This window comes from Otolemur garnettii, unplaced genomic scaffold (assembly GCF_000181295.1).
Source record: "Otolemur garnettii isolate 467f Iridium unplaced genomic scaffold, OtoGar3 scaffold00003, whole genome shotgun sequence".
Taxonomy (NCBI): domain Eukaryota; kingdom Metazoa; phylum Chordata; class Mammalia; order Primates; family Galagidae; genus Otolemur; species Otolemur garnettii.
The window spans coordinates 19,239,953-19,263,942 of record NW_003852398.1 but is presented as its reverse complement, the minus strand read 5'-3'; the positions used below and the strand labels follow the sequence as shown (position 1 = coordinate 19,263,942).

Below are 23,990 nucleotides of genomic sequence, written 5' to 3'. Positions count from 1 at the left end.
AGAAATTAAGCTAGAGGTCACACTCAAGGGAGTACAGCTTAGAACCCTCTCAGGGGCTCTGTGCCCCAAGGGAGAGAAAACAGCAGCCTAATGAGCACAAATCACTATTCTGAGATGTTACAATTACATAGCAAGTGACTTGTAAGGGATGTTAATGCTTCTCCTGTCTGAGTGACCAAACATTTTCAGAGCAGAAGGAATGGAAAGGGGTGTGGAAATAATAATAGCTCAACAGTAAATGAAACCGAAAAGAAAGACTACCATCAAAAAAAAAAATGCTGCTGAGCTATGAGTCACTGTTGGAAATCCTACCCACAATCTTATCTCAAAAATTCAAGTCCCACTATTTACCACAGAAGCCCTGCTGGTGGAGAGGAAGCATGAGGGGTCTCTCATTCTGAGCATGTTCTCCAGTGTGGCCCCTCTTGTTACTTTCTGTTTGCTGGTTATTAGTCTTTTACTCCAGGTTCAGATAGTTAAGCTCATCATACTCTTCACAGACAAACTCATCATCAGTCCTGCTGAGGTCCTTTTCTTGTTTATTTTATTTTATATTTTATTTTATTGAAATAGAGTCTCACCCTGTCACCCTGGGCTGAGTGCAGTGGTGTCATAGTTCACAGCAACCTCAAATTCCTGGGGTCACATGATCCTCCTGCCTCAGCCTCCCAAGTATCTGGGATTACAGGTGCATGCCATGATGTCCAGCTAGTTTTTCTATTTTAATAGAAATGTGGCCTCGTTCTTGCTCAGTCTAGTCTCAAACTCCTGAGCTCAAACAATCCACCTGCTTCCACCTCCCAGAGTGCTAGGATTGCAGGTGTGAGCCACCTAGCCTGGCCATCTTTTATTTCATTTTACTATTTTTCCCTTTGTCTCTGACCAACATTTTCATGTCTTCTTCTTCTTCCTCTTTTTATTGTTTGGGATTCATTGAGGGTACAAAGAACCAGGTTACACTGATTGCATTTGTTAGATGAATTCCCTCTTATAATTGTGTCCCACCCAAAGAGGTGTGTCACATATTGTGAACCCCCACCCTCTTCCCTCCTCCCCTCTCCCTGCTCCCCACTTCTCCTGCTTCCCTACCATACACTAGGTCATCAATTGTCCTCCTATCAGAATTGAGTACATTGGACTCACTTCTCCATTCTTGTGATGCTTTTCTAAGAAGAATGTGTTCCACGTCCATCTAGGTTAATACAAAAGATGTAAAGTCTCCATCTCTTTTGATGGCTGACTAGTATTCCATGGTATCCATATGCCACAGCTTGTTAATCCACTCCTGGGTTGGTGGGCATTTACATTGTTTCCATAATTTGGCAATTGTAAATTGAGCTGCAATTAACAGTTCAGTGCAAATGTCCTTGTGATAAAATGATTTTTTTTCCTTCTGGGTAGATGCCCAGTAATGGGATTGCAGAATCAAATAGGAGGTCTAATTTGAGTTCTTTGAGGATTCTCCATATTTCCTTCCAAAAAAGGTTGTATTAGTTTGCAGTTCCACCAGCAGTGTATAAATGTTCCCTTCTCTCCACATCCATGTCAGCATCTGCAGCTTTAAGACTTGGTGTTGTGGGCCATTCTCACTGGGGTTAGGTGATATCTCAGGGTGGTTTTCATTTGCATTTCTCTGATAATTAATGAGGATGAGCATTTTTTCATATGTTTGTTAGCCATTTTTCTGCCTTCTTTAGAGAAGGTTCTATTTATCTCTTTTGCCCTGTGATATAAGGGATTGTTGGCTCTTTTTTGTTGTTGATTAATTTGAGTTCTCTATAGATCCTAGTTATCAAGCCTTTGCCCAATTCATAATATGCAAATATCTTTTCCCATCCCGATTTGCTTTGGATGTTGTCTCCTTAGCTGTACAGAAGCTTCTCCATCTAATTAAGTCCAATTTGTTTATTTTTCTTGTTGTTGCAATTGCCACAGAAGTCTTCCTCATAAAGACTCTCCCTAGGCCGTAACTTCAAGTGTTTTCCTCACATTTTGAGGATTTTTATTGTTTCATGCCTTAGATTTAAATCTTTTATCCATCTTGAATCAATTTTTGTGAGTGGGGAAAGGTGTAGATCCAGTTTCAGTCTTTTACATTTGGTATCCAGTTCTCCCAGCACTATTTATTGAATAAGGATTTGATTGTTTATCAAAGATTAGGTGGCTGTAGATGTTAGTTTCATCTCATGGTTTTCACTTTGGTTCCATATGTCTGTTTCTATTTTTGTGCCAAGACCATGCTGTTTTGATGACTATGGCCTTGTAGTACAGCCTAAAGTCTGGTAGGCTGATACCCCTGGCTTTGTTTTTATTACTAAGAATTGCCTTGGCTATACAGGGTTTTTTTCTGGTTCCATACAAAATGAAGAATTATTTTTTTCAAATCTTGAAAGTATGATGTTGGTTTTTTAATAGGGATTTCACTGAATCTGTAGATTGCTTTGTGAAGTATACACATTTTAACAATGTTGATTCTTCCCAGCCATGAGCATGGTATGTTCTTCCATTTGTTAATATCTTCTGCTATTTCCTTTCTTAGGGTTTTATACTTTTCTTTATAGAGGTCCTTCACCTCTTGTTAGGTATATTCCTAGGTATTTCATTTGCTTTGAAGCTACTGTAAAGGGAATTGTGTCCTTGATTAGCTTCTCATCTTGGCTGTTATAGACATATACAAAGGCTACTGATTTGTGGACATTGATTTTATATCCTGAGACATTACTACATTTTTGATAACTTCCAAGAGTCTTGGGGTTGAGTCTTTGCTGTTCTCTAAGTATAAGATCATACCATCAGCAAAGAGCGAGAGTTTGACCTCCTCTGCCCCCATTTGGATGCCCTTTATTTCCTTCTCTTGACTGATTGTATTGGCTAGAATTTCCAGCACTAAGTTGAATAGTAGTGGTGATAGAGGACAATCTTGTCTGGTTCCAGTTCTAAGTGGAAAAGCTTTCAGTTTTACTCCATTCAGTATAATATTAGCTGTGGATGTGTTATAGATGGCTTCTATCAGTTTAAGAAATGGGCCACCTATGCCTATACTCTTCAGTGTCTAAATAAAAAAGAATGCTGAATTTTATCAAGTGGTTCTTCTGCATCTATTGAGAGGTTCATATGGTCTCTTTTTTTGCTTCTGTTGATGTGGTGAATTACATTTATGGACTTGCATATATTAATCCAGCCTTGCATGCCTGGGATAAAACCTACTTGATCATGATGTACGATTTTTTAATGAGATGCTGTAATCTATTGGTTAGGATTTTATTGAGAATTTTTGAATCTATATTCATTAGTGAATTTGCTCTGAAATTTTTCTTTTTAGTTAGGATTTTTCCTGATTTTGGTATCAGGTTGATGTTTGCTTCATAGAACATGTTAGGGAAGATTACATTTTTTTCTTCTTATAGACATTCATTTTACAAGAAAATGTTAAGCAGCTTTCCAAAGTTTACTCTACCACTGGTATTGAAAGCTTTTCCAATGTTCCACATTATTGTCAATATCAGTGCCATCAGAATTTTTAATTTTTTCCAAAATGATGGGTATGTAATGATATCACAAGGTTAAACTATTTTTTAATGAACAGTATAACAAAATATAGAACATTGCATAAACATAAATTTATAGTTCATGAATATTTACAACATGAACACTCAAGTAACCAGGAACCAAACACAAAATATTACCTGTCTCCAAAAGGTTTTGGGGCCCCTATTCCAAGACTATGGGTTTCTTTCTGATCATAAGCTTTCCCACTTTCCTATATGTAATTATCATACTGAATTCTGTAATAATAATTTCTTTCTCTTTTTTATAGTTACATATGCATCTCAAAATTATTTATATAGCTTTTTCTTAATTTTTAAACATTATATGAATGAAATCATATTGTCGTGGTCTTTTGTTTCACTCAACAATGTATTTATGAATTCATTTATGTTGTTATATGTCTCTGTAGGTTGTTTATTTTTATTATGAATAGTTTTCCTAGAAATAGCTGTACTTCAAATTCTTTGTTCATTCTACTTTAGATGGACATTTCATTTTTTATTTCAGTTATGATAAACAATGCCATTCTGGATGTTCTTGTAGATAAATACTGGTACATATGTATAGCAATACCTATATTTCTAAGAATAAACTTACTGAGTCAGAATATGTAAATATGTTAACCTTATTGCATAATGCCTAATTGGTTTCCAAGACTCCCACCAGTGACACATCCTCATCCAGAGTTGGTTTAGCCAGAGTTGGCTTTTTTTTTAATTTCATGTTTGTTTTTTGTTTTGTTTTGTTTTCAAAATTGGTAAGGGTGTAAGAGCATCTCACTGTGGCTTTAACTTGCATTTTCCTAGTTATTAACAAGTTCAGCACCTTTTATTTGTGAACCATCTGGACTTTTTATTTTCTTAGACAAATGCTTGTTCAAGCCTTTTGCCCATTTGTCCATTTGGCTTTCTATATTTTTCTTGCTGATATATATAAATAATTTATATATTCTGGATACTAGTTCTCCACTGGCTTATCAGTACCATGCGCTAACCGAATGCACAACTGGAGCTCCTTTTCGACTGCTTTAATCTGTTGAAAATATTTTCTGCCACATTGGAGCTTGCCACTTTTTTTGGTAAAGACAGAGTCTTTTTTTATTGCCCTTGGTAGAGTGCTATGGTGTCACACAGCTCAGAGCAACCTTCCAACTCCTGGGCTTAGGCGATTCTCTTGCCTCAGCCTCCTGAGTAGCTGGGACTACAGGTGCCCACCACAACACCCAGCTATTTTTTTGTTGCAGTTTGGCCGGGACCAGGTTTGAGCCCGCCACCCTCAATATATGGTGCTAGCGCCCTACCCACTGAGCCACAGTGCCGCTCAGGGCTTTCCACTTTATTTATAGTGTGTTTTCATTTTATTTTCATTTCTTTTTATGAAATTATAGCTGTGTACATTAATGTAATCATGGGGTACAATGTGCTGTTGTGTTTTTTTATTTTTTTATTTTTTTTTATTCTTACATATACATGTGATTATTAGGTTTCCATTTCTTGCCTTCACAGAATTAAAAAGGCTTAAAATTTAACAACAGTAACAATGTTTAAGATAAGGACTAGATTTTTTTTTTATAGTATGTTTCCATAAACATGATTTCTTAGTTCTGATGTAGTGAAACTGACCAGTCTTTCCTTTTGTGAGTAGTACATTTTGTATTACATATAAGAAATTCCTCTCTTATCCAAAAATAATGAAAATATCTGCTTACATCTTTCTAATTTTGTTTTCTATGCTTAGGTCTTTAATCCTCCTGGAACTGACTTTTGTACATTTTATCCCTGCCTCACTTATTGGAAATTCTAGCATTTTCCCACTGCTCTGTAATGTCATCTTTGTTACATTTCACAAATCATATGGTACAAGATTGCTAACTAGAGACACTGGCTTTCATCTCCCATGCAAGAAAGGATCAAGGCAATGAATAAACAGCTACAATAATCACAGGACTGGAGTGCTGAACGGAGAGTGCTAGAGCGCAGTGAAGAAGTGGAGAGGCAACAGTGGTGACTGGAAGCCCAGGAGGACAGACAGTGTGGAGACACTTAGTCTGTAGCTGCATCTCCCCTGCCCAGATTGGATCAGGCTGGAGGTAGGAGGAACTATTTATTCCTTGCAGGGAAAAGGTAAGCTGCAGAATCCCACCAGCCCCCTACAGTTCTTACTACAGAACCCCATAGTCTTCAAAAGCCCTAAATCCAGTTTGGAGGGCTTCCAGGAATTCATGCAGCTGCATGCTTCAGATAAGAAACACAAAGCGTGATCACTCCCCCTCTCCACAACCCCTTGTGAGCTAAGCTGGGGCAGTATGCTGCTACGCTGAGACCAGAACTACATGTAAAATGTGCCTTCCACTGGGGGCCAGTAGCCACTGTACTTTTCCAGCAATAGGGCCCTATCTTCATTCCACCTAGCCCATACCAGTGGCTGAATGCCACACCCCAGCTTCATGGAGAATGGGCCCAGGATCAGCTATGACTCTGTTCCCATACAGCAGGTAACACAACCTCTACCAGTCACATTTCCTGCCAGAGGAACAGTCTGGCAGTCCTGCCCAGGGCAAACATGCCCTTGAATCAGGCAGTGCCCTGCCCTGAGCAAAAGAGGTCCTTGAGCAGTAGATATGCCCCCAGGCCAGCTAGGAGGCTACACACCTATTCCTTGTGGTGTTCCCTCTCCTGGACATACCCCTGACCTACCCAAAAGCCTCACATTAGCAATCAAGGCCTGAGAAATAGCCCACAAACATTCCCAGGTGGCAAGCCCCCATGCCAATTGAGCAGTTGTGTGCATCCATGCTGGGCTTAAAAAACAGCCCTCTGGTTCACTGTCATCAGACATGCACCCAGGCCAAATGAAAGCCATAGGGAACAGTCCCAAGCATAAGAAACAGTTCCATGGGCTACCGCCCATAACATGTTCCTTTGCCCACTTCCTGGAGCTAAAAAACAGCTATGCCCCCAGACCAGCTTAGAAATAGTGTACCAATGCCCCCAGCCAAAGTAAAAGTCCCATACCCCAATCCCAAAGAGCTAGATTCCATGTTGGCCAACCTAGCATGTATGCACAAGTGCCCCTGACCTGGGAAACAACAGTCTGGCTCAACTCAAGCAAAATCACACCCCTACTGCCACAAATTCTCTAGCCTATGCTACTGAGACACTTGAAAAGGTCACTAGTGTGGATTACAGCTGAAGAAACTACACGTAGAGTGCACTACTTGGTCTACCCACAACCAAAAACAATGTACCCCACTGAAACAACACCCCAAGACCCATCTATACAAATAAATCCTTGCCTATGAAACATATTCCATAAAATTGGAAGAGGAAACTATTTAACATCTGTAAAACGGTTGGGGTAGGCACCTGTAGTCCGAGCTGCTTGGCAGGTTGAGGCAAAAGGATTGTTTGAGCCCAAGAGTTTGAGGTTACTGTGAGCTATGACACCATAGCACTCTACCACAAATAGATTATTCAATAAAATCAGGACAATAGTTCATACTTTGAATGAGAAATTCAGCAAAGAAATAGGTATCACACAAAAGAACCAAACAAAAATCCTAGTGCTAAAGAATCTGATGAATAAAATACACAATTAAGAGCTTCCAAAGATCTTAGACCAAACAGAAGAAAATACTTCTGAACTTGAAGACAGATCTTTTGAAATACCACAGGCTAAAAAAAATAATAATTAAAAATTAAAAAGAATGAAGAAAACTTACAGGATTTATGGGACACCATTAAGTGAACAAATATTATAAACATTCCAGAAGGAGAAGAGAAGGGAAGGGTATAGGAAACATAATTTATAAAAATAGTAGCTATTTCCTTGAAACAAATGAAAATAGAAACGTATCAAGACCTATGGGATACAGCAAAAGCAGTATAAAGAAGTAAGTTTATGCCTGTGTGTGGTAGCTCATGCCTGAAATCCTAACCCTCTGGGAGGCTGAGGCAGATGGATCACTTGAGCTCAGGAGTTTGAGACCAACCTGAGCTAGACCAGGACCCCATCTCTAAAAATAGCCAGGCATTGTGGTAGGTGTCTGTAGTCCGAGCTACTCGGGAGGTTGAGTCAAGAGAATCACTTGAGCCCAAGAGTTTGAGGTTGCTGTGATCTATGACACCATAGCACTCTACCAAGAGCAACAAAGTGAGACTGTACCCCATGACAATATCAATGTACACAGCTATGATCTAATAAAAAAATAAATAAAAATAAAGATGGGCAAAAGATGACTTAAACATTTATTTTTTTCTTTCTTTTTTTTTAGAGACAGAAAATTAAACATAGTATTTTATCACTCATATGTGGAAGCTAGAATAAAGTTAATCTCTGGATTAATATTTGAGACAATGAATATGCTAATTACACTGATCTGATCACTATACATTGCATGCACCAAAACATCAACATTTACCCTATAGATATGTACAATTATTATATCAATTGACAAATATAAATTACAGATAAATTTTTAGTACTCTCCCCCAAGGGGGAAAAAGGTAACTATGTAAAGAGATAGAAATGTTAACTAGTTTGACTATAGCAACCAGTTCACCATGTATATCAAAACATAACACTGCATACCTTAATATATACACCTTTTATTTCTAAAAGATAGGACTGGAAAAAAAAATACATAGGCATGAATTTGTTTCCTGACTTTGTATTCTGTTCTAAAAGTGTATTTATCTATCTGCCAATACAATATATGTTTTAATTTCAGTAGCATAATCATAGATGTTGATATTACATAGCGCAAGTCTTCCCTTTCATCCTTTTCAAGGCCATCTAGATATATGGTCTTTTCATACCTACCATAAATTTCATGAATGGATTAATTTTTCCAAGACAGGATCTTGTTCTATTGCTTGAGCTATAGAGCAGTGACATCATCATAGCCTACCACAACCTTCAACTCCTGAGCTCAAGGGATCCTCCTATCTCAGCCTCCCAAATAGCTGGGGATACAAGCATGCACAGTCATGCCCATTTAATTTTTGAAACTTTTACAGAGATGGAAGAGGTCTCACTGTGTTGCCTAGGCTGATTTTCAACTCCCGGCCTCAAGTGTTCCTCTCACCTCAGCCTCCCCAAGTGCTGTGAGCTACAGTATCTGGCTCCTCCTATAAATTTTAGAATCACCTTATCAAATTAAAAAAAAAAAAAATCAGAGCAGGTCACAGTGGCTCACACCTATAATCCTAGCACTCTGGCAGACCAGGGCAGGTGGATTGCTTGAGCTGATGAGTTCAAGACCAGCCTGAGCAAAAGCAAGTCCAATTCTCTACTAAAAATAGAAAAAAATGGGGCAAGCGGGATCACTTGAGCCCTGAGTTGGAGGTTGCTGTGAGATAAGACACCACGGCGCTCTACCCAGGGAGACAGCTTGAGACTCTGTCTCAAAAAACCAAACAAACAAACAAACAAAAAAAAAAAAAACCTGGTAGAAATTTGGTTGGCTTGCATTGAATCCATAGATCAATTTGGAATAAATTTGGCCTCTTTCCAATGCTGAGTGTGCCAATCCAGAAACATGCCTCATCTCTCCTCATATTTATATTTTCTTTAATACTTCTTTTTTTTTTAGGGTAAAACTGTGTTTATTCAACCAACAAAAAATGAGTCATTAAAATACAGCTTGTCCATGTGCAGAAACATTATTATACATTCAACTCTGAAGAAGGTAGTTTTTATATGACCAATAAAAGGAATAGTCTTAAAAGTGAGAGGAATACAGATGGTAGTGAGGAGCTAAATGGTAGCATTTTCAAAGTGCTAAGACCTATGTGCACAGATTTTAAGGGACCAAGACTGACATAAGGTCATTTATTCCACTCTGACCTCTCTTGGTGATGGTGAAGGGTGCAATACAGTGAGTCACAGAAGTAAGATGGGTTTTGACAAAGTAGGTCAAAGCACTTACGGCTAAAAGTTTTTAATTTCTAGAGTTTCATTTGTTATGTTCCCCAGATCTTGCATGGATAGACTCTTTAATACTTCTTTAAAGATTAAAATTTTTTTTTTCTATACAAGTCTTCAACTTATTTCTTGATTTATTCACATTACTGCTATTTTACATAGTACCTTAATTTTTAAATTTTATTTACTGTTATGGTGAATAAAATTTATTTTTGAATTTTTCTCAGCAATCAGTAAACTCTTAATAAATTATCTGTGGATTACACTGAATTTTCTGTTGACAATCATATGATCATTTTCTGTAAATTTTTCTCTTTTTTGCAGTTTTTGGCCAGGGCTGGGTTTGAACCCACCACTTCCAGCATATGGGGCCAGCGCCCTACTCCTTTGAGCCACAGGCGCCACCTTCTTTTTCTTTTTTTTGAGACACTATCTCTCCCTGTTGCCCAGGCTAGAGTGCCATGGCTTCAGCCTAGCTCAAAGCAACCATAATCTCCTAGGCTCAGGTAATACTCCTGCCTCAACCTCCTGAGTAGCTAGAAATATAGGCACCCACATAATTTTTCTATTCTTAGTAGAGATGGGGTCTCACTCTTGCTGAAGCTGGTCTCAAATTCCCAAGCTCAAGGAATCCTCAGACCTCAGACTCCCAGAGTGCCAGGATCATAGGCATGAGCCACCATGCCCAGCCAGTTTCTTCTTTTTCAGCACTACTTCCCCCCTACTATGCTAATTAGAAAATCTAGTACATACTTAATAGTTTTGATAACAGACATCATTTTATTTTATTCCAGCTCTCAAAGGAAAAGTTAAAGTTTTCATCATGGGCATCATTCATGCTATGTTTTATGTAGCTACCATTTATTATATTAAGGAAGTTCTCTTCTATCCCTAATTTTCTAAGTTCTTTTTTCTTTTTCATGAATAGATGCTAAATTTTATAAATGCCTTTTACACATGTCAAGTGGTTTTTCTTTCTTAGTCTATTACATGATAAATTATATTCTCTATTCTACATTCCTGAGATTAACACAGATTAGTCATAAAACATTACCTTCTATATTTACATAGGTTCAATTTGCTAATATTTCATTCATATGAGCCTCATAAAAAGAGTTGGCAAATGTTTTTTGTTTTTTGATTCTCTGACAGAGTCTGTATAAGGCTACAATAATTTTTATCTGCGTGTGTATATGTTTGTATTTTTTTTCTGGTAGATTTGCCAGCAAAGTGATTTTAGATTTAGATTAGAAAACTATTTAGGTTTCCTATTCTTAAACCAGTATTGGTAATTTTCTAAGAATTTGTCCATTTAGTCTAAATTTTCAAATTATTGGAATAAATATACCCACAGTATTTTCTTACTATTTTTTACTGCCTGTAAAATCTATACTTATGTCCCTTTCTTCCTTTCCCCTATTATTTGTACCTTCCTCTTTATTACTCACCTCTGAAAGTAGCAGTACCTCAGAATCCCAGGCTCACCCAGTAGGCCTCTTGGGCACCCCCACAGCCCTTTCAGGTCAGATGCTCCTGCACTGGTGGTCTAATGGTTAGTCGGCCTGAAATCTGACTACATTGCTTGGAGCCGAATGAGTTTCAGAAAGAAGTGAGTCTTTCTTTCATTCTTAACATTAGATAGTACCGATGCTATGAAATGGGTACTGTAATGTATTTATCATAGTTAAGGAAATTGAGTTTCATGGACATTAACGTGCTAAACCAAGATACACAGCTCATAAACAGTGGAGCCCAAATTCTAGCATTTGGGGGTATTTTCCAATACCAACCAATTCTCTAATTCAACAGATACCAACTGGGTATTTAATGATTCAGTTTTGACACTACTCAGAGTTAGAGCATTATAGTTGGGGTATCATGAACAGTGTCTGGTTTTCTTCATTTTAGTCCTGTTTCTGCAGCCAGCTACAACCTCTTAAAATTGAGGTAAGAGTGACACTTGCTGGTAGCCATTTATATTGCAACTTGAAACTAGTTAATAAATTTTCAATTTAAGTGCCTGTGGTATGTAAAACAAAAGAATCAGTAGGGTTTTTATGTATTAAAACATCACATTGTACTTCATATATATATATATAGTCAATTGAAAATAAAATCAAACTTTTCAAAACAAACTCAGTAGGAAGAATACTAGCTGACCTTTGATAGCTTTTTAAGTATCATAAATTGTGTTGCTTTGTAGCCATTCAATGCTTAGCACAATTCTATAAAGAAGCTTTTAAAATTTGTGTTTCTGAGGGGTTTTTCTGTTTTGTTCTGTTTTGAGACAGTCACATTCTGTTGCCACAGGTTTGAGTACCATGGCAGCAGCCTAGCTCACCTTAAACTCCTGGTCTTAAGCAATCTTCCTGCTTCAGCCTCCTGAGTAGCTGAACTATAGGCGCCTGCCATAACACATTGGCTATATTTTTTTTTTCCTTTTCTAGTAGGCGCAGGATCCCCTCTTGCTCAGGCTGGTTTTCAACTCCTGATCTCACAGGATCCTCCTGCCTCAGCCTACTAGAGTGCCAGGATCACAGGCATGAGCCACCACACCTGGCCTATTTCTGAGGTTTTTATTAGTATACCTTTGTTTTCACACTGGAGGGTTTAGAATCCAATCACCTAGATCATGGCCCATCGGTCAAATTCAGTCTGTTTTTTGCACTCACACAGCTAAGAATGATTGCATAAATGGTTGAAAAAAAATCAATATTTTACATGGAAAAATTATTAAAATTCAAACTTCAGTGTCCACATAGAAAGCAGCGTTGGACAAGAGCACTCTTTACTTGTTTACACATTATATAAAGCGGCTTTTGAACCATGGTAGTTGAGTAGTTAGTTCAGCAGAAACTGTATTATCCTCAATACCTAAAACATTATTTGTTGGATCTTTACAAATAAGTTTGCCAATTCCTAACCTACATTCCATGCTGAGCAAATAAAAACTTTAACCCTCAATTTTCATTACTCATAAAATGGGGATAATACCTAAGTAGCACTTTCAGGAAGATCAGAACTGTAAGTAGTAAACTTACCCTTAAGGGACTCATAGAAGTTTACGTGAAGGAGTAAGCACCTCATTATGGTCAAATGGAACTCAATTTCCATCTGCAAATCTGATCCTGCTTCAGTCGACTATCACAGAATGCTTATGTGCATGGCATCTGGGATCAGAATATTGGATTCTGTTCTTGACTTCCTTATTTACCTCTATAACTGTGATGGAATGGAGAGGTAATGACTACAAAGGTTGAGCACTTAGGCTTTGACACCAGAACACCCTAGTTTCAATTTTGGCTTGGCCATTCACTAGTTGGGCGACCTTAAGTAAATTACATAATTTCTGAGCCTCTTCTTTGTCAATTAAAAATAAAATCAAACTTATAAGACTCAGTAGGAAGGATACTAGCTGACCTTTGATAGCTTTCTAAGTACCATAAATTGTGCTGCTTTGTAGCCATTCAATCTTTAGCACAATCCTATGAAGAAGCTGAAATATGAGGGTAAAAATAATACCAATGTCATTTGTATCTTAACTACGCAGTGACTTGTTGTGAGGATAAAATGGCTTTCTTAACGTAGTGATTAAAACACTGTCAGCAGCCTGCTATGGATGTTTGCAATTGGTTTCCCATCAGATTTAGGATAAACACTGAACTCCTTCTCTTGGCCCTGTAAAACCTGGACATCTGCCTTCATCTAATTGTCCAGTTCCAACCACTCTCCTCCCCCACTATGTTGCAGCCATAATGGTCTTTCTCATCCAAATTATGCCAACTTTTTATTTCCCCATGAAGACATTTGCACTTACCATTTCCAGTGACCTCAAGCCCCAGCACAAGCTTTTTCTCTGGAATATGGCATAGAAGTTTAAGTTGCCTTCTAAAGCCCTTAACAAATGTGAACGTATAAATAAACCCTGAAAAGAGAAGATAATTTGGGCAAGGTGCTTTGAACAGGCAATAGAAACATAATTGGAAGCAAGATTTTTCTGAGGGGGCTATAATGGCTGAGTGGTTAAGACACAAATTTATTAGCATTAAAAAATCAACTCATTGGCTTTTGAGAGAGGGTTTCACTCTGTCACCTGGGTTAGAGTAACATGGTGTCTTCCTTGCCCTTTTCTTCTTCCCAGGGCTCAAGTGATCCTCCTGCTTTAGCCTCCCAAATACCTGTGATTACAGGTGCACAGCACCATGCCCAGCTAATTTTTCTATTTTTCATTTATTTATTTTTGAGACAGAGTCTCAAACTGTCACCCTGGGTAGAGTGCCGTGGCATCATAGCTCATAGCAACCTCCAACTCTTGGGCTCAAGCGATCCCCTTGCTTCAGTTTTTCTATTTTTAGCAGAGTCTCACTTTTTGCTCAGGCTGGTCTCAAACTCCTGAGTTCAAGCAATCCACCTGCCTTGGCCTTCCAGATTGCTAGGATTGTAGGTGTGAGCCACCATGCCCAGCTATTTTTCTATTTTTTATAGAAATGGGGGTCACACTCTTGCTTAGGCTAGTCTCAAACTCCTGTCCTCAAGTGATCCTCCTGCCTCAGGCTTCTAAAGTGCTGGGATTACAGTTACATGCCTGGCCTCATTTGTTTTCTCTGCTGTTTACTCTGCTGCCTTGCTAAAGTACAGTGGTGTCATTACAGCTCATTGCAACCTCAAACTCCTGGGCTCAAGCAATACTCCTGCCTCAGCCTCCCAAGTAGCTGGGACTACAGAGCATATGCCACCATGTCCACCCAATTTCTCTGATCTTTTTAGATGGGGGTCTCACTCTTGCTCAAGCTGGTCTCCAACTCCTGACCTCAAGCTATCCTCTCAAAGTGCTAGGATTACAGACATGAGCCACTACACCCAGCCAGAAGCTTCTAAACTTGTGATAACTATCAAACCACTAGTCAGACCTGCATGAACAAATCCTCCAAAAGTCTAAACTGAGGAAGATTCCCCATGGCATTTTAATTCTTAAACCCTCCCACTACTCACACAAATGCATGTAACTGTTGTGATTATAAAACTATGTGATTCCTTAGTTTTTACATGCAAAGGTTTTTTAAGTAGCCAGAAACGCACTTTATACCTCAGCATAACACCCTCCTCAAAGTTCCTAAGAGTCAAAGAAGGAAAGATACTCAAGTGCAATGCAATTCCCACCTGTTCCCTGACAAGGGGATAAGGAGACATACTCCCACCTTCAATTTAAGCTTAAGAGAGCCTGGAAACTGTGCCCTCTGTAGTCCCTACAGCCCAAAAGTCTATACCAAACACATAACAAGAAAAAATGCAAGACTAGCCAACTAGCTGCCTACCTGATAAAGAGGTGTCTGCACTCCCTGAATCTCTGAAGACAAAAGATGAACATTTCACACAGAAGTGGCCTGTAGCCATTTTAAACTGAATTTCACTAGCTTTTGGGCCAATGAGACCTCAATGGAGCAAATTCCTATATAAGAAATCAAGGACCAAGAGAGGAAACAAAAGTGGACATCTGGTAAAAGACATTACCTCTATCAGCTGTTCTTAATCTTTAGTACACATTAGAATTACAAACAAAGCTTGTTAAAAGACAGCTTGCTGCATCCTACCCCAAGTGTTCTGGTTCAGAAAGTCTGAGGTGGAACCAGAGAATTTTCATTTCTAACAAGTCCCCAGGGGATACTAATGCTGCTGGTCCAGGACCACACTTTGAGAACCATTGGCCTACATTAAGAAAAGGGCAGGCAGAGATTCTCAGATAGAGGGCCAACTCTCCACCAACAACTTACTGAAGTAGCAGAAGGGAGAAGGTAAGAAAGTGCTCACATAAGGTTATTACCGTGTTTCCCCGAAAATAAGACCTACCCAAAAAATAAAACCCTAGCAGGATTTCTATGCATTTGTTAAACATAAGCTCCCCTGATAATAAGACCTAGTGATGGGCTACGCAGCGTATCTGCATAGCCACAGTAAGGAAGACTGGGATACCTTTTATCTGCCACAGCTCCTTTCTCCATCCAAGCCGTTGGCACTTGTGTAGGTGCATGTGTGGTAACTGCGGTCACGGGCATCCTATTGCGCACATGAACAGCTAGGGGAAAGGAATTTACACATCACTAGCACCAGCCCCACCAAGGTCAGCACCCCCTGCCAGGTTCAAGAAGAAAATGACTTAACTGTATTTGAATAAATGTAGATTGTTATGATTATACTTAATAAAAATAAGACACCCCCTGAAAATAAGCCCTAGTGTGTCTTCTTGAGAAAAAATAAATATAAGACAGTGTCTTATTTTCCGGGAAACATAGTAGCTGGAGGAGGATGGGAGTTATTGAAAGGACTTACATCCTCCCGGTCAAAAACCCAAACTGACAATGTCTACCCTCTTCAGTGACTTCCAAAGTTATCCTGGGCATAGCTATCCAAACAGCAAAGATGGAGAAGACAATGGAAGATCATCTAAGAAAACCTAGATTACTACACCCATTATCTCACTACCCAGAACTTAAGTCATGTGGCCTCATAAAGGGGAGGCTACATTTCCTGGGGAAACAGTCTCTGGATGGGTATCCGTATCTTAGCAGCTTACCTCATAGTGGAACAGGAATCTGTCATCACTCTCTTTCCCACTGTAGGTTTTCCAGCCTTAAATTTGAGCTTAGCTTTGAAGAAAATGTCTTTATGGTGACAGCCTTGCTGTCCCTGGTAATAGGCAACTAGGCATCTGTCCCAGAAAGCTCTGCCAAAATCAAACACGCCCCCTTTCCAGATGCTGGCAGTTTCCCTGATAGTGAATTGACAGATCAGCCCAGAACCTTCTTCTTGTCCATGTTACTTTCATTAACCTCCTTTTCTCTTTTGATGTTAAATGTTACTTTGTTTCAACAACCTGATGTCTCAAACCTGTCATCCTAGCATTCTGGGAGGCCATGGTGAGTGGATTGCTTGAGCTCAGGAGTTGGAGACCAGCCTGAGCAAGAGCAAGGCCCTGTCTCTAAAAATAGCCAGACATTGTGGTGGGCACCTTCAGTCCCAGCTACTCGCGAAGCTGAGGCAAGAGGAGAACTTGAGCCCAAGAGTTTGAGGTTGCTGTGAGCCATGACACCACAGCACTCTATGAAAGGTCAGCATTAAAGACTGTCTCAAAAAATAAAAAAGTTACTTTAAATTTTAACGTGTAAATTTTAATCTATAATTTTATATATTAAGTAGACTATGGTTCAAAGTATTGCCTAACTTGTGAAATGGCTTGAGCCTTTGCGTTAAGAGGTTCTGACTTCCTAGCAAACAGGTAGTACTAAGGAATAATCTATCCTTAAGAATTCCATGTAGCTCATGACTCTTATAACTGAAACAGCATCAAAATAAAGTCTGACGCTGTGGAATAACACAATGTATGTGGGCCTGTTTATCTCTGACCTAGAAGACTCATGAAAAAAATGTTTAGTTCATGACATAATTACTGAGTACTTCTAACTGAAAATGACCGATGAACTTATTACTGAATGCCTGGGGAAAAAATGACTTATGAGACTACCCCTTAAGATTCCATCTAGCACAGGAAGAAGAGGCTGAGATTGTGGGTTTACAGAGCAATCATGAGGAACAATAAAGTTCCTGCTTCATAAATATACTGGGTACCTCACAGTACCCAGTATAGGTAAGTATAAATAAGACACTGTATTATTTATTTTTTCTCAAGAAGACACACTAGGACTTATTTTCAGGGGATATCTTATTTTAATTAAGTATAATACAACAATCTACATTTGTTCAAATACAGTTAAGTCATCTTCTTCTGGAACCTGACAGGGGGAGCCGACCCTGTTGGTGGGGCTGGTGCTAGTGATGCGTGAACTCCTTTCCCCTAGCCGAGTGCACAACAGGATACCCAGGACCACAGTTACCACACATGTAACCACACAAGTGCGAATGGTTCAGAGAAAGGAGTTGCGGCAGATAAAAGGTATTCTAGTCTTCCTTACCACTCCGCGCCAAAATGCACCGCGTGACTATGCAGATACACTGCATAGCCATGCCCATCACTAGGTTTTATTATCGGGGTAGGGCTTATATTCAACAAATGCATAGACATCCTGCTAGGGCTTATTTTGGGGGTATGTCTTACTTTCAGGGAAACACAGTAACATGTTTCACTACTTCTTGTAGCTTAAATTTTTAATGAACTAAGTCTAAAGATTTCATAGTTTCACATTTACAGTTTGCAATCTTTTATCATTCTTAAAAGCAAATAGTAAATCTTTTCAAGGATGAAAGCTTGCTATTGTTGGTTATTTTCAATGTTTTACTGGAACTCCAAAAAAATAGGAATGTCTCACACAACAGCAGCATATACTTTGTTTTTTAAAATGATTACTCTTAATGTAAGGGTACTCATTTGCCATGCTTGTTACACAGCAAAATTAATACCTATGACTTCTCATAACTAAAGTAGTTGGAGAGTCAAGACTAAAAGCCATTTACATTGTTAGCTGTATTTCTCCTAACACTGTCCAAAGGAAAATTAACATATGAGCTATGTATCAAAAGCAAAAAAGAAGAAAGAGAAACATCCTTCATGGTCTTTCATTCATTTCATCAATTAGAACACACAAGGCAGCATCTTTTTCTATAATCTGGTCTCGCCTATGACCTGAATTTTCTCTGTGTTGTTCATTCTGCCCAGTACAGTTGTTGCTATCATCGGCATCCATTGGTTCACTTTTTACTCTCACCCCTGTTTCTGAATGGGGCAAATCATCAGGCAAAGAAGCCAAGCAATTTTGAATCATCTCAATTACTCGTTCCAGGTGCTTCTGAAACCTCTCAGCTGTTTCAAGCCGTTGACGTTTCTGGACCTCCATCATGACTCTCAAGGTCTCCCTTGCTTGGTGGGGTCGGTATTCATTTATAAGATGATGCACATGTACAAAAAGCAGCTTAAGATCTTCTAGTTTCTCTTCTCGTTTTATACTCCCAGGGCTCCTTATCAATATATCTAAAAGGTCCAAGAAATTAACAAGGATAGACATATTAAGTTTTCTTAGTTCTTTCTTGTGATCAAACTGCATAGGATGAAGTCGTTCAATGCCCTGACTTTCCAAAGGGCGGATGATAAGATCATCACACTGGAATTGGTTGCCAAACATCATATAACTGTCTTTTATTGGAGGGGGAGGCTTGGGAGCTAAGCCTTCCTGAATATTTTCATCTGTATATTCCTTGATGTATTGCATTGGAGGTGGTGGAAGCGCACTCACTTGCTGTGGTTCACCCATTGTGGAAGATCAAGACCTACAGAAATAGACAAAGGTTTTAGAGTAGAGCTATAAAACAAACCCATTATTAAGTGCCTCTAGAATATTTTCTTCCTTTTCTCCTTGCAGTTTGGGCCCAGGACAAGATCTCAGTTTCTAAAAGTTTGCCATCCTTTTCTAATTAGGCATTATATTCTGAATCATCCACATACTTTTCTTTCTCTCAATACTTTCATCAGCATAAAAAATATGCTGGTAGGGGAGTCCAACCTTTTTTCTTCTCTGCCGCAGGTGGAAGAAAAAAGTTGTCTTGGCCACACATTAAATATACAAATGACCACAGATAAGCAAAAAAAGTCCTCACATAATCCGCATGTAGCCTGTAGGCCACAGACTGGACACCCCTGCTAGCACATTTTCATCTATAAAGAAAATCTTCTGGATTCCACACCCCTCACCAGTTATGCCTCACTTCTCTACTCCTCTATAACCAAACTCACGTGCTGTCTCCCAATTTCATGTTACAATCACTTCTGCTTTATATTACAGATTGATTTCCAACTGCAAACACTTAGTACTTGACGATAAAATTAACAATGCTAAATTCCAGACACGAGGTACTATTCAAGGTTCCTGGATGAAATGATGATCCAGTTCCATACCCCTTTTCTCACAGTGTACTCTATAACTTTATATTTATAATAACCTCAATTTGCTCCATTTTAGGCCTAGGTATGTATTATCCCGTAAGAAGATCCTCAAGTGCTCTTTTAGAGTGATGTTTCAAGATATAAAACCCTCCAACATCAGATGGGGCAAGTAACATACTAGAAGCGGTACTATGTTTAGAATTTGAGGGCAGTTTCCCTTAAGCTACAGCAGTGCACAGAATGATGCAGTAATCATGGACAACATGAGTTACTGTGGCTGGACCAACCTACAATTCACTGTATAACCAGCCTTCTGTGTATTCACTTTTATCATTCTTCAATCTGACTTCAACTCCCATCAACTCCAGTAAAAGTGCTCATCAAAATCATTAAGAATTACATAACCAAATCTAATTATTTTCTGCATTTATCTTAATCTCATCAGCAGGCTTTTTCTTCTTTCTCAATATACCCCTCTCCTCCCTCAAATTCTGTGACTCTGACGTTCGTGTTTTCCACCTTCCTCCCTGTACACTCCCTTTCAGTCTCCTTTTACTACCTCTGTCTCTCCTTTTCTATCTAAACTTTACTGTTGGTGTGCCTCAGGACTTTTTTTCAACTAACAGACTAACAAGATTTCAATTAATTCCATCATTCAACAAATATTAGAACCATTCTACATTCCACTGTTTCTTCAGTGGTCATCCTAATTTAAGAAGCAGGCCCTTAGCTATCCTGGCATAGCAAGCAAGGAAGCCTTCTGGGGTGGAGAGCTCCCACTCACCATGCTGTCACAGTAGAAGCTGCCATCATGATCACTGCATAAATTCCCCTTAGATCAGTGTTTCTCAACCTTGCAAATACTGCAAACCTTTAATACAATCCAAAGGTTGAGAACTGCTGCCTTAGATGTTAGGCCAACACCATCCAAAAGACTATAGGGAAATTCTCATGTACAACTGATGGAAAAGGAAAAAATATATATTTGGAATTTAAGTTGGTAATATCACAATTTTAAATGCTGATGTTCTTTGAACCAGTAATTCCACTTCTAGAAGTTTATTTTATACAAACACCTGTATAAGCACACAAAGATGTACACAAGGATGTTTAATGCAGCACTGTTTGGAAAAGTTGGAAATAATCCATTGCATCCTCAATGAGGGCTGGATAAAATAGGAGGTCTTTCTAATACTATACAACCATTAAGGAAAAAGGAGTGAAGGTGTTTATATAAGCATTGTTTTACTTATGACACGTTTTAGCTGCAAATAGTCCAAATCAACTTTTAAAATTTTTAACGTAAGTTCAGATTTACAAAATTTGCATGAGTACACATAGAACACTTCATATTCTTCACTTAGATTCTTCAAATGTCCCTCATTTACTTTATTGGTTTCTCATTTCTTACTTCAGTGTGCATTCTCAAATCAAGAATGTTCTCTTATAACCACAGAGTAAGTACCAAAATCAGAAAATTAATATTGTTATGGTGTTCCAAAGTAAAATTTTCTTTTTTCTTTTTTAAGAGATGGGGTCTTGCTCTTGCTTGGGCTGGTCTCCAACTCCTGAACTCAAGCAATCCATCCACATCTACCTCCCAGATTGCTGGAATTAAGGCGTGAGGATCTACCCAGCCACATAAAATTTTAGAGCCCAAGTTTCACCCAACTCAAGCCTTTTTAGGTGTGGAATTCTGTTATATGCTCCTCCACTTAAGTTGCTGTTTTCTAAAGGCCAACTGCATGGCAGGTACCACTGTTTTATAGCCTTTCTTATATAACCATCACAACAATTCTGCAAGTATTATTATCAATTTCAATTTAGAGATGAGGACTCCAAGTCTCAAAGAGGGGGAAGTGTTCCACAAGATCAAAAGGTTAGTAAATGGTACAGGAATTCTTATCCCATCTCCTTTTAACTACAAAGCAAAAGTTCTCCTAAATCACTAAGCCTCTAACTGGTAGGCTGGGCAGGGTAGATCAGGCCTGTAATCCCAGCACTCTGGGAGGCCTAGGCAGAAGGATCCCTTGAGCTAAGGAGTTCGAGACCAGCCCGAATAAGAGCAAGACCCATCTCTACTAAAAACAGAAAAATTAGCCAGGTGTTGTGGCAGGCGCCTGTAGTCCCAGCTACTCCAGAGGCTGAGGTAGGGTCATCGCTTGAACCCAGAAGCTTCAGGTTGCTGTGAGCTATGACACCAGGGCATTCTAGCCTGGAGAAGAGACTGAGACTGCCTCAAAACACACACACACATATCTAGTCACATTACAGAAATTAACGTTTCTCTAGCACCTCTCTAGACGGACCTTTTCAAAAGTGATGGGGTCTTATTTTAGTGAAAACTGGCACAAAGCACCGTAGCTGGTTCTCCGACTCAAGATGTTTCTAGAGTTTGCTCTATCGGAGAGTGGCGGGGTTTCACCAAACGAAGAAAAGATATTTCGGGGGCCCAGCCCAGCGATTTGATTTTTGTCTACTGTGACTGGGCCCCGCGAATGTCCCATATTAAACCTCTCTAGATGAATCTGGTGATACGCCTGGGATTTACCCTCCCTCAGGCCCCGTGAACTCAGCTGATTTCGCAACTGCGACCCGTAGGACGAAGGCGCAGGGATGGTTATTCCCATTTTACAAAAGGCCAGAGAGGGCATATGATTCGCCACCGCCATACAGCTTAGAAGACCAGCGGCGCGGGGACCAGCCCCCGGCTTCCTCACCTCCAGCCCCGCACGGCGACGCCGCGCCGAGGCCCCTCCGCGGCCGTCCGACCCGCGTCCCCCGCCGGCCGCAGGCAGGCCGCGCGCCCGCACAGACGCGGGAAGGGGAGGCCGGCGCTTTCAGAAGCCGCACCTCGTCACGCCTCCCCCCTTTCCAAGCCAGCACAGAGGAAGCCGCAGGGTCGGGAAAGAGAAACGCACGCAGGCGGGAACCCCACGCCGTCACCGCCCTCTCACCTCAGCTTTCAGTCTAGCCGCGTAACCACCTTCTCCACCGCGGGCCAGACCGACTTCCGAGAAGCGTCTCCAGGAGCAAGTTAACAACACCGCCTCTGATTGGCTGCAAGAGCCGGCCTTTAACTGAGGCGCTAGCCCCGCCTCAGACCCACCGCTTGCTAGTGCGCGTGCGTAATTCTCCGCCCCTCCCCGCCTTTACCCGCCCCTTCCCTCCCCCGGTCTTCCTCGGTTGCCCAGGGCTAGTTTGCTGTTGTATCAGTTTAGCTCTTAGTAAACTCAAACTCCTGGTTTGGAGCAGTCCTCCTGCCTCAGCCTGCCAAGTAACTGGGACTGCAGGCACCCGCCATGACATCTGGTTAATTTTTTCTATTTTTAGTAGAGAAGGGGTCTTGCTCTTGTTCAGGCTAGTTTGGAACCCCTTGAGCTCAAGGGATCCTCCTGCCTAGGCCTCGCAGAGTGCCAGGATTGCAGGCGTGAGCCACCAGCTCTGGCCTTGTTTGTACATTTTTTAATTTTATTTGATTGAGACAAAACTCACAGCAACCTCAAACACTTGGGCTAAAGCAATCTTCTTGCTTCAGCCTCCCAAGTAGCTGGGACTAGAGGGACCTGCCACAACGCCCAGCTAGTTTTTCTGTTTTTTAGTGGAAATGGGGTCTCACTGTTGCTCAGGCAGGTGTCCAACTCCTTATCCATCTTTCTTGTCCTCCTATAGTGCTAGGATTACAGAACTGACCTCTTTGTACTTTCAGTCAATAAATGTAGCAGCTGGTAGCTCCACTCCTTTTTTCTTTTTTTCCTTTTCTATTTAATGTATAAAATTAAAAGAGACATCCGTAATTCTTAACATAAAAATTCAAAAACACAAATAAGCAGGTATTTTTTAATTAAATTAACTGTAACCCCATTAACGTTTAAGAAGTGAGACTGGATTCTAATTATTTGCTATTTTATTTATATATAATATTTAATCTGGAAATATTTGCAAACATGATTGTGAGTGGATAATATATTGTTAAGCTCTATTTCTTCACCATCCATTCACTTTTATTTTCATTTAGGAATTCAGAGACATCTATTATAAAATCTCCAGGCAACGAATTGACAAGTTTAAAAAAATTAGACATAAGAGGCAGGAGAACCACTTAAGCCCAGGAGTTTGAGGTTGCTTTGAGCAGGGCTTAGGCCATGCACTCCAGCCTGAGCAACAGAGTGAGACTGTCTCAAAAAAAAAAAAAAACTTGAAGATTGCTTTTGGAGGTTATTTTCACAAGAAGTGTCATAAATTTCTAAATTCACAGGAGTCTGACAAGAGCATGTTACACATGAAAAACAAGATTGTTATGCTGATTACAGTTGTCAGCTTTACCATTTTAAAAATAAGCCTTAGTTTCATGTTTTAAAACTTACTATGGAGAATTCCAAATATACTCAAAACTAGAAAGAAAGGTATACTCACCACCAAATTTCAACAGTTATTCATAGACCATTTCATTTCATCTCTATAAACATTTCAGCGTGCTTCTTTAAAAATTAAAAGTTTCTTTGAATCATTGTCTCATTTAAAAATAAGTTGATAATTCTTTAATATCATCAAATATCGTGTTGGTATTTGAATTCAGATACTTTCAGAGTCCATCCTTTTCGTCTGGTTGATGTGTCATTCAATT

At 39.6% G+C, this 23,990-nt stretch overlaps 2 protein-coding genes across 4 annotated transcripts in view; both read right to left on the bottom strand.

Annotated features, from left to right (window-relative positions):
• Positions 1-15,465, bottom strand: part of HAVCR2 (hepatitis A virus cellular receptor 2) — a 40,004-nt gene extending 24,539 nt beyond the window's left edge. Inside the window, exon 1 of the mRNA XM_003782249.2 lies at positions 15,445-15,465. The gene's annotated coding sequence lies outside the window, so the exon portion shown is untranslated. The remainder of the gene's footprint in view (positions 1-15,444) is intronic.
• A 2,280-nt stretch (positions 15,466-17,745) lies between these two features.
• Positions 17,746-23,990, bottom strand: part of MED7 (mediator complex subunit 7) — a 22,766-nt gene continuing 16,521 nt past the window's right edge. The window contains exons 1-2 of one of the 3 annotated variants that reach the window (XM_003782006.3): positions 22,321-22,412; positions 17,746-18,750 (exon numbers count right to left, since the gene is read on the bottom strand). In XM_003782006.3, coding sequence (XP_003782054.1) covers positions 18,033-18,734 — 702 coding nt within the window. In that variant the 5' untranslated portion in view covers positions 18,735-18,750; positions 22,321-22,412 and the 3' untranslated portion in view covers positions 17,746-18,032. Of the gene's footprint in view, positions 18,751-22,083; positions 22,123-22,320; positions 22,413-23,990 lie in introns of those variants that run through there. The other 2 variants (XM_012807403.2, XM_023516614.1) reach the window with 2 other exon arrangements.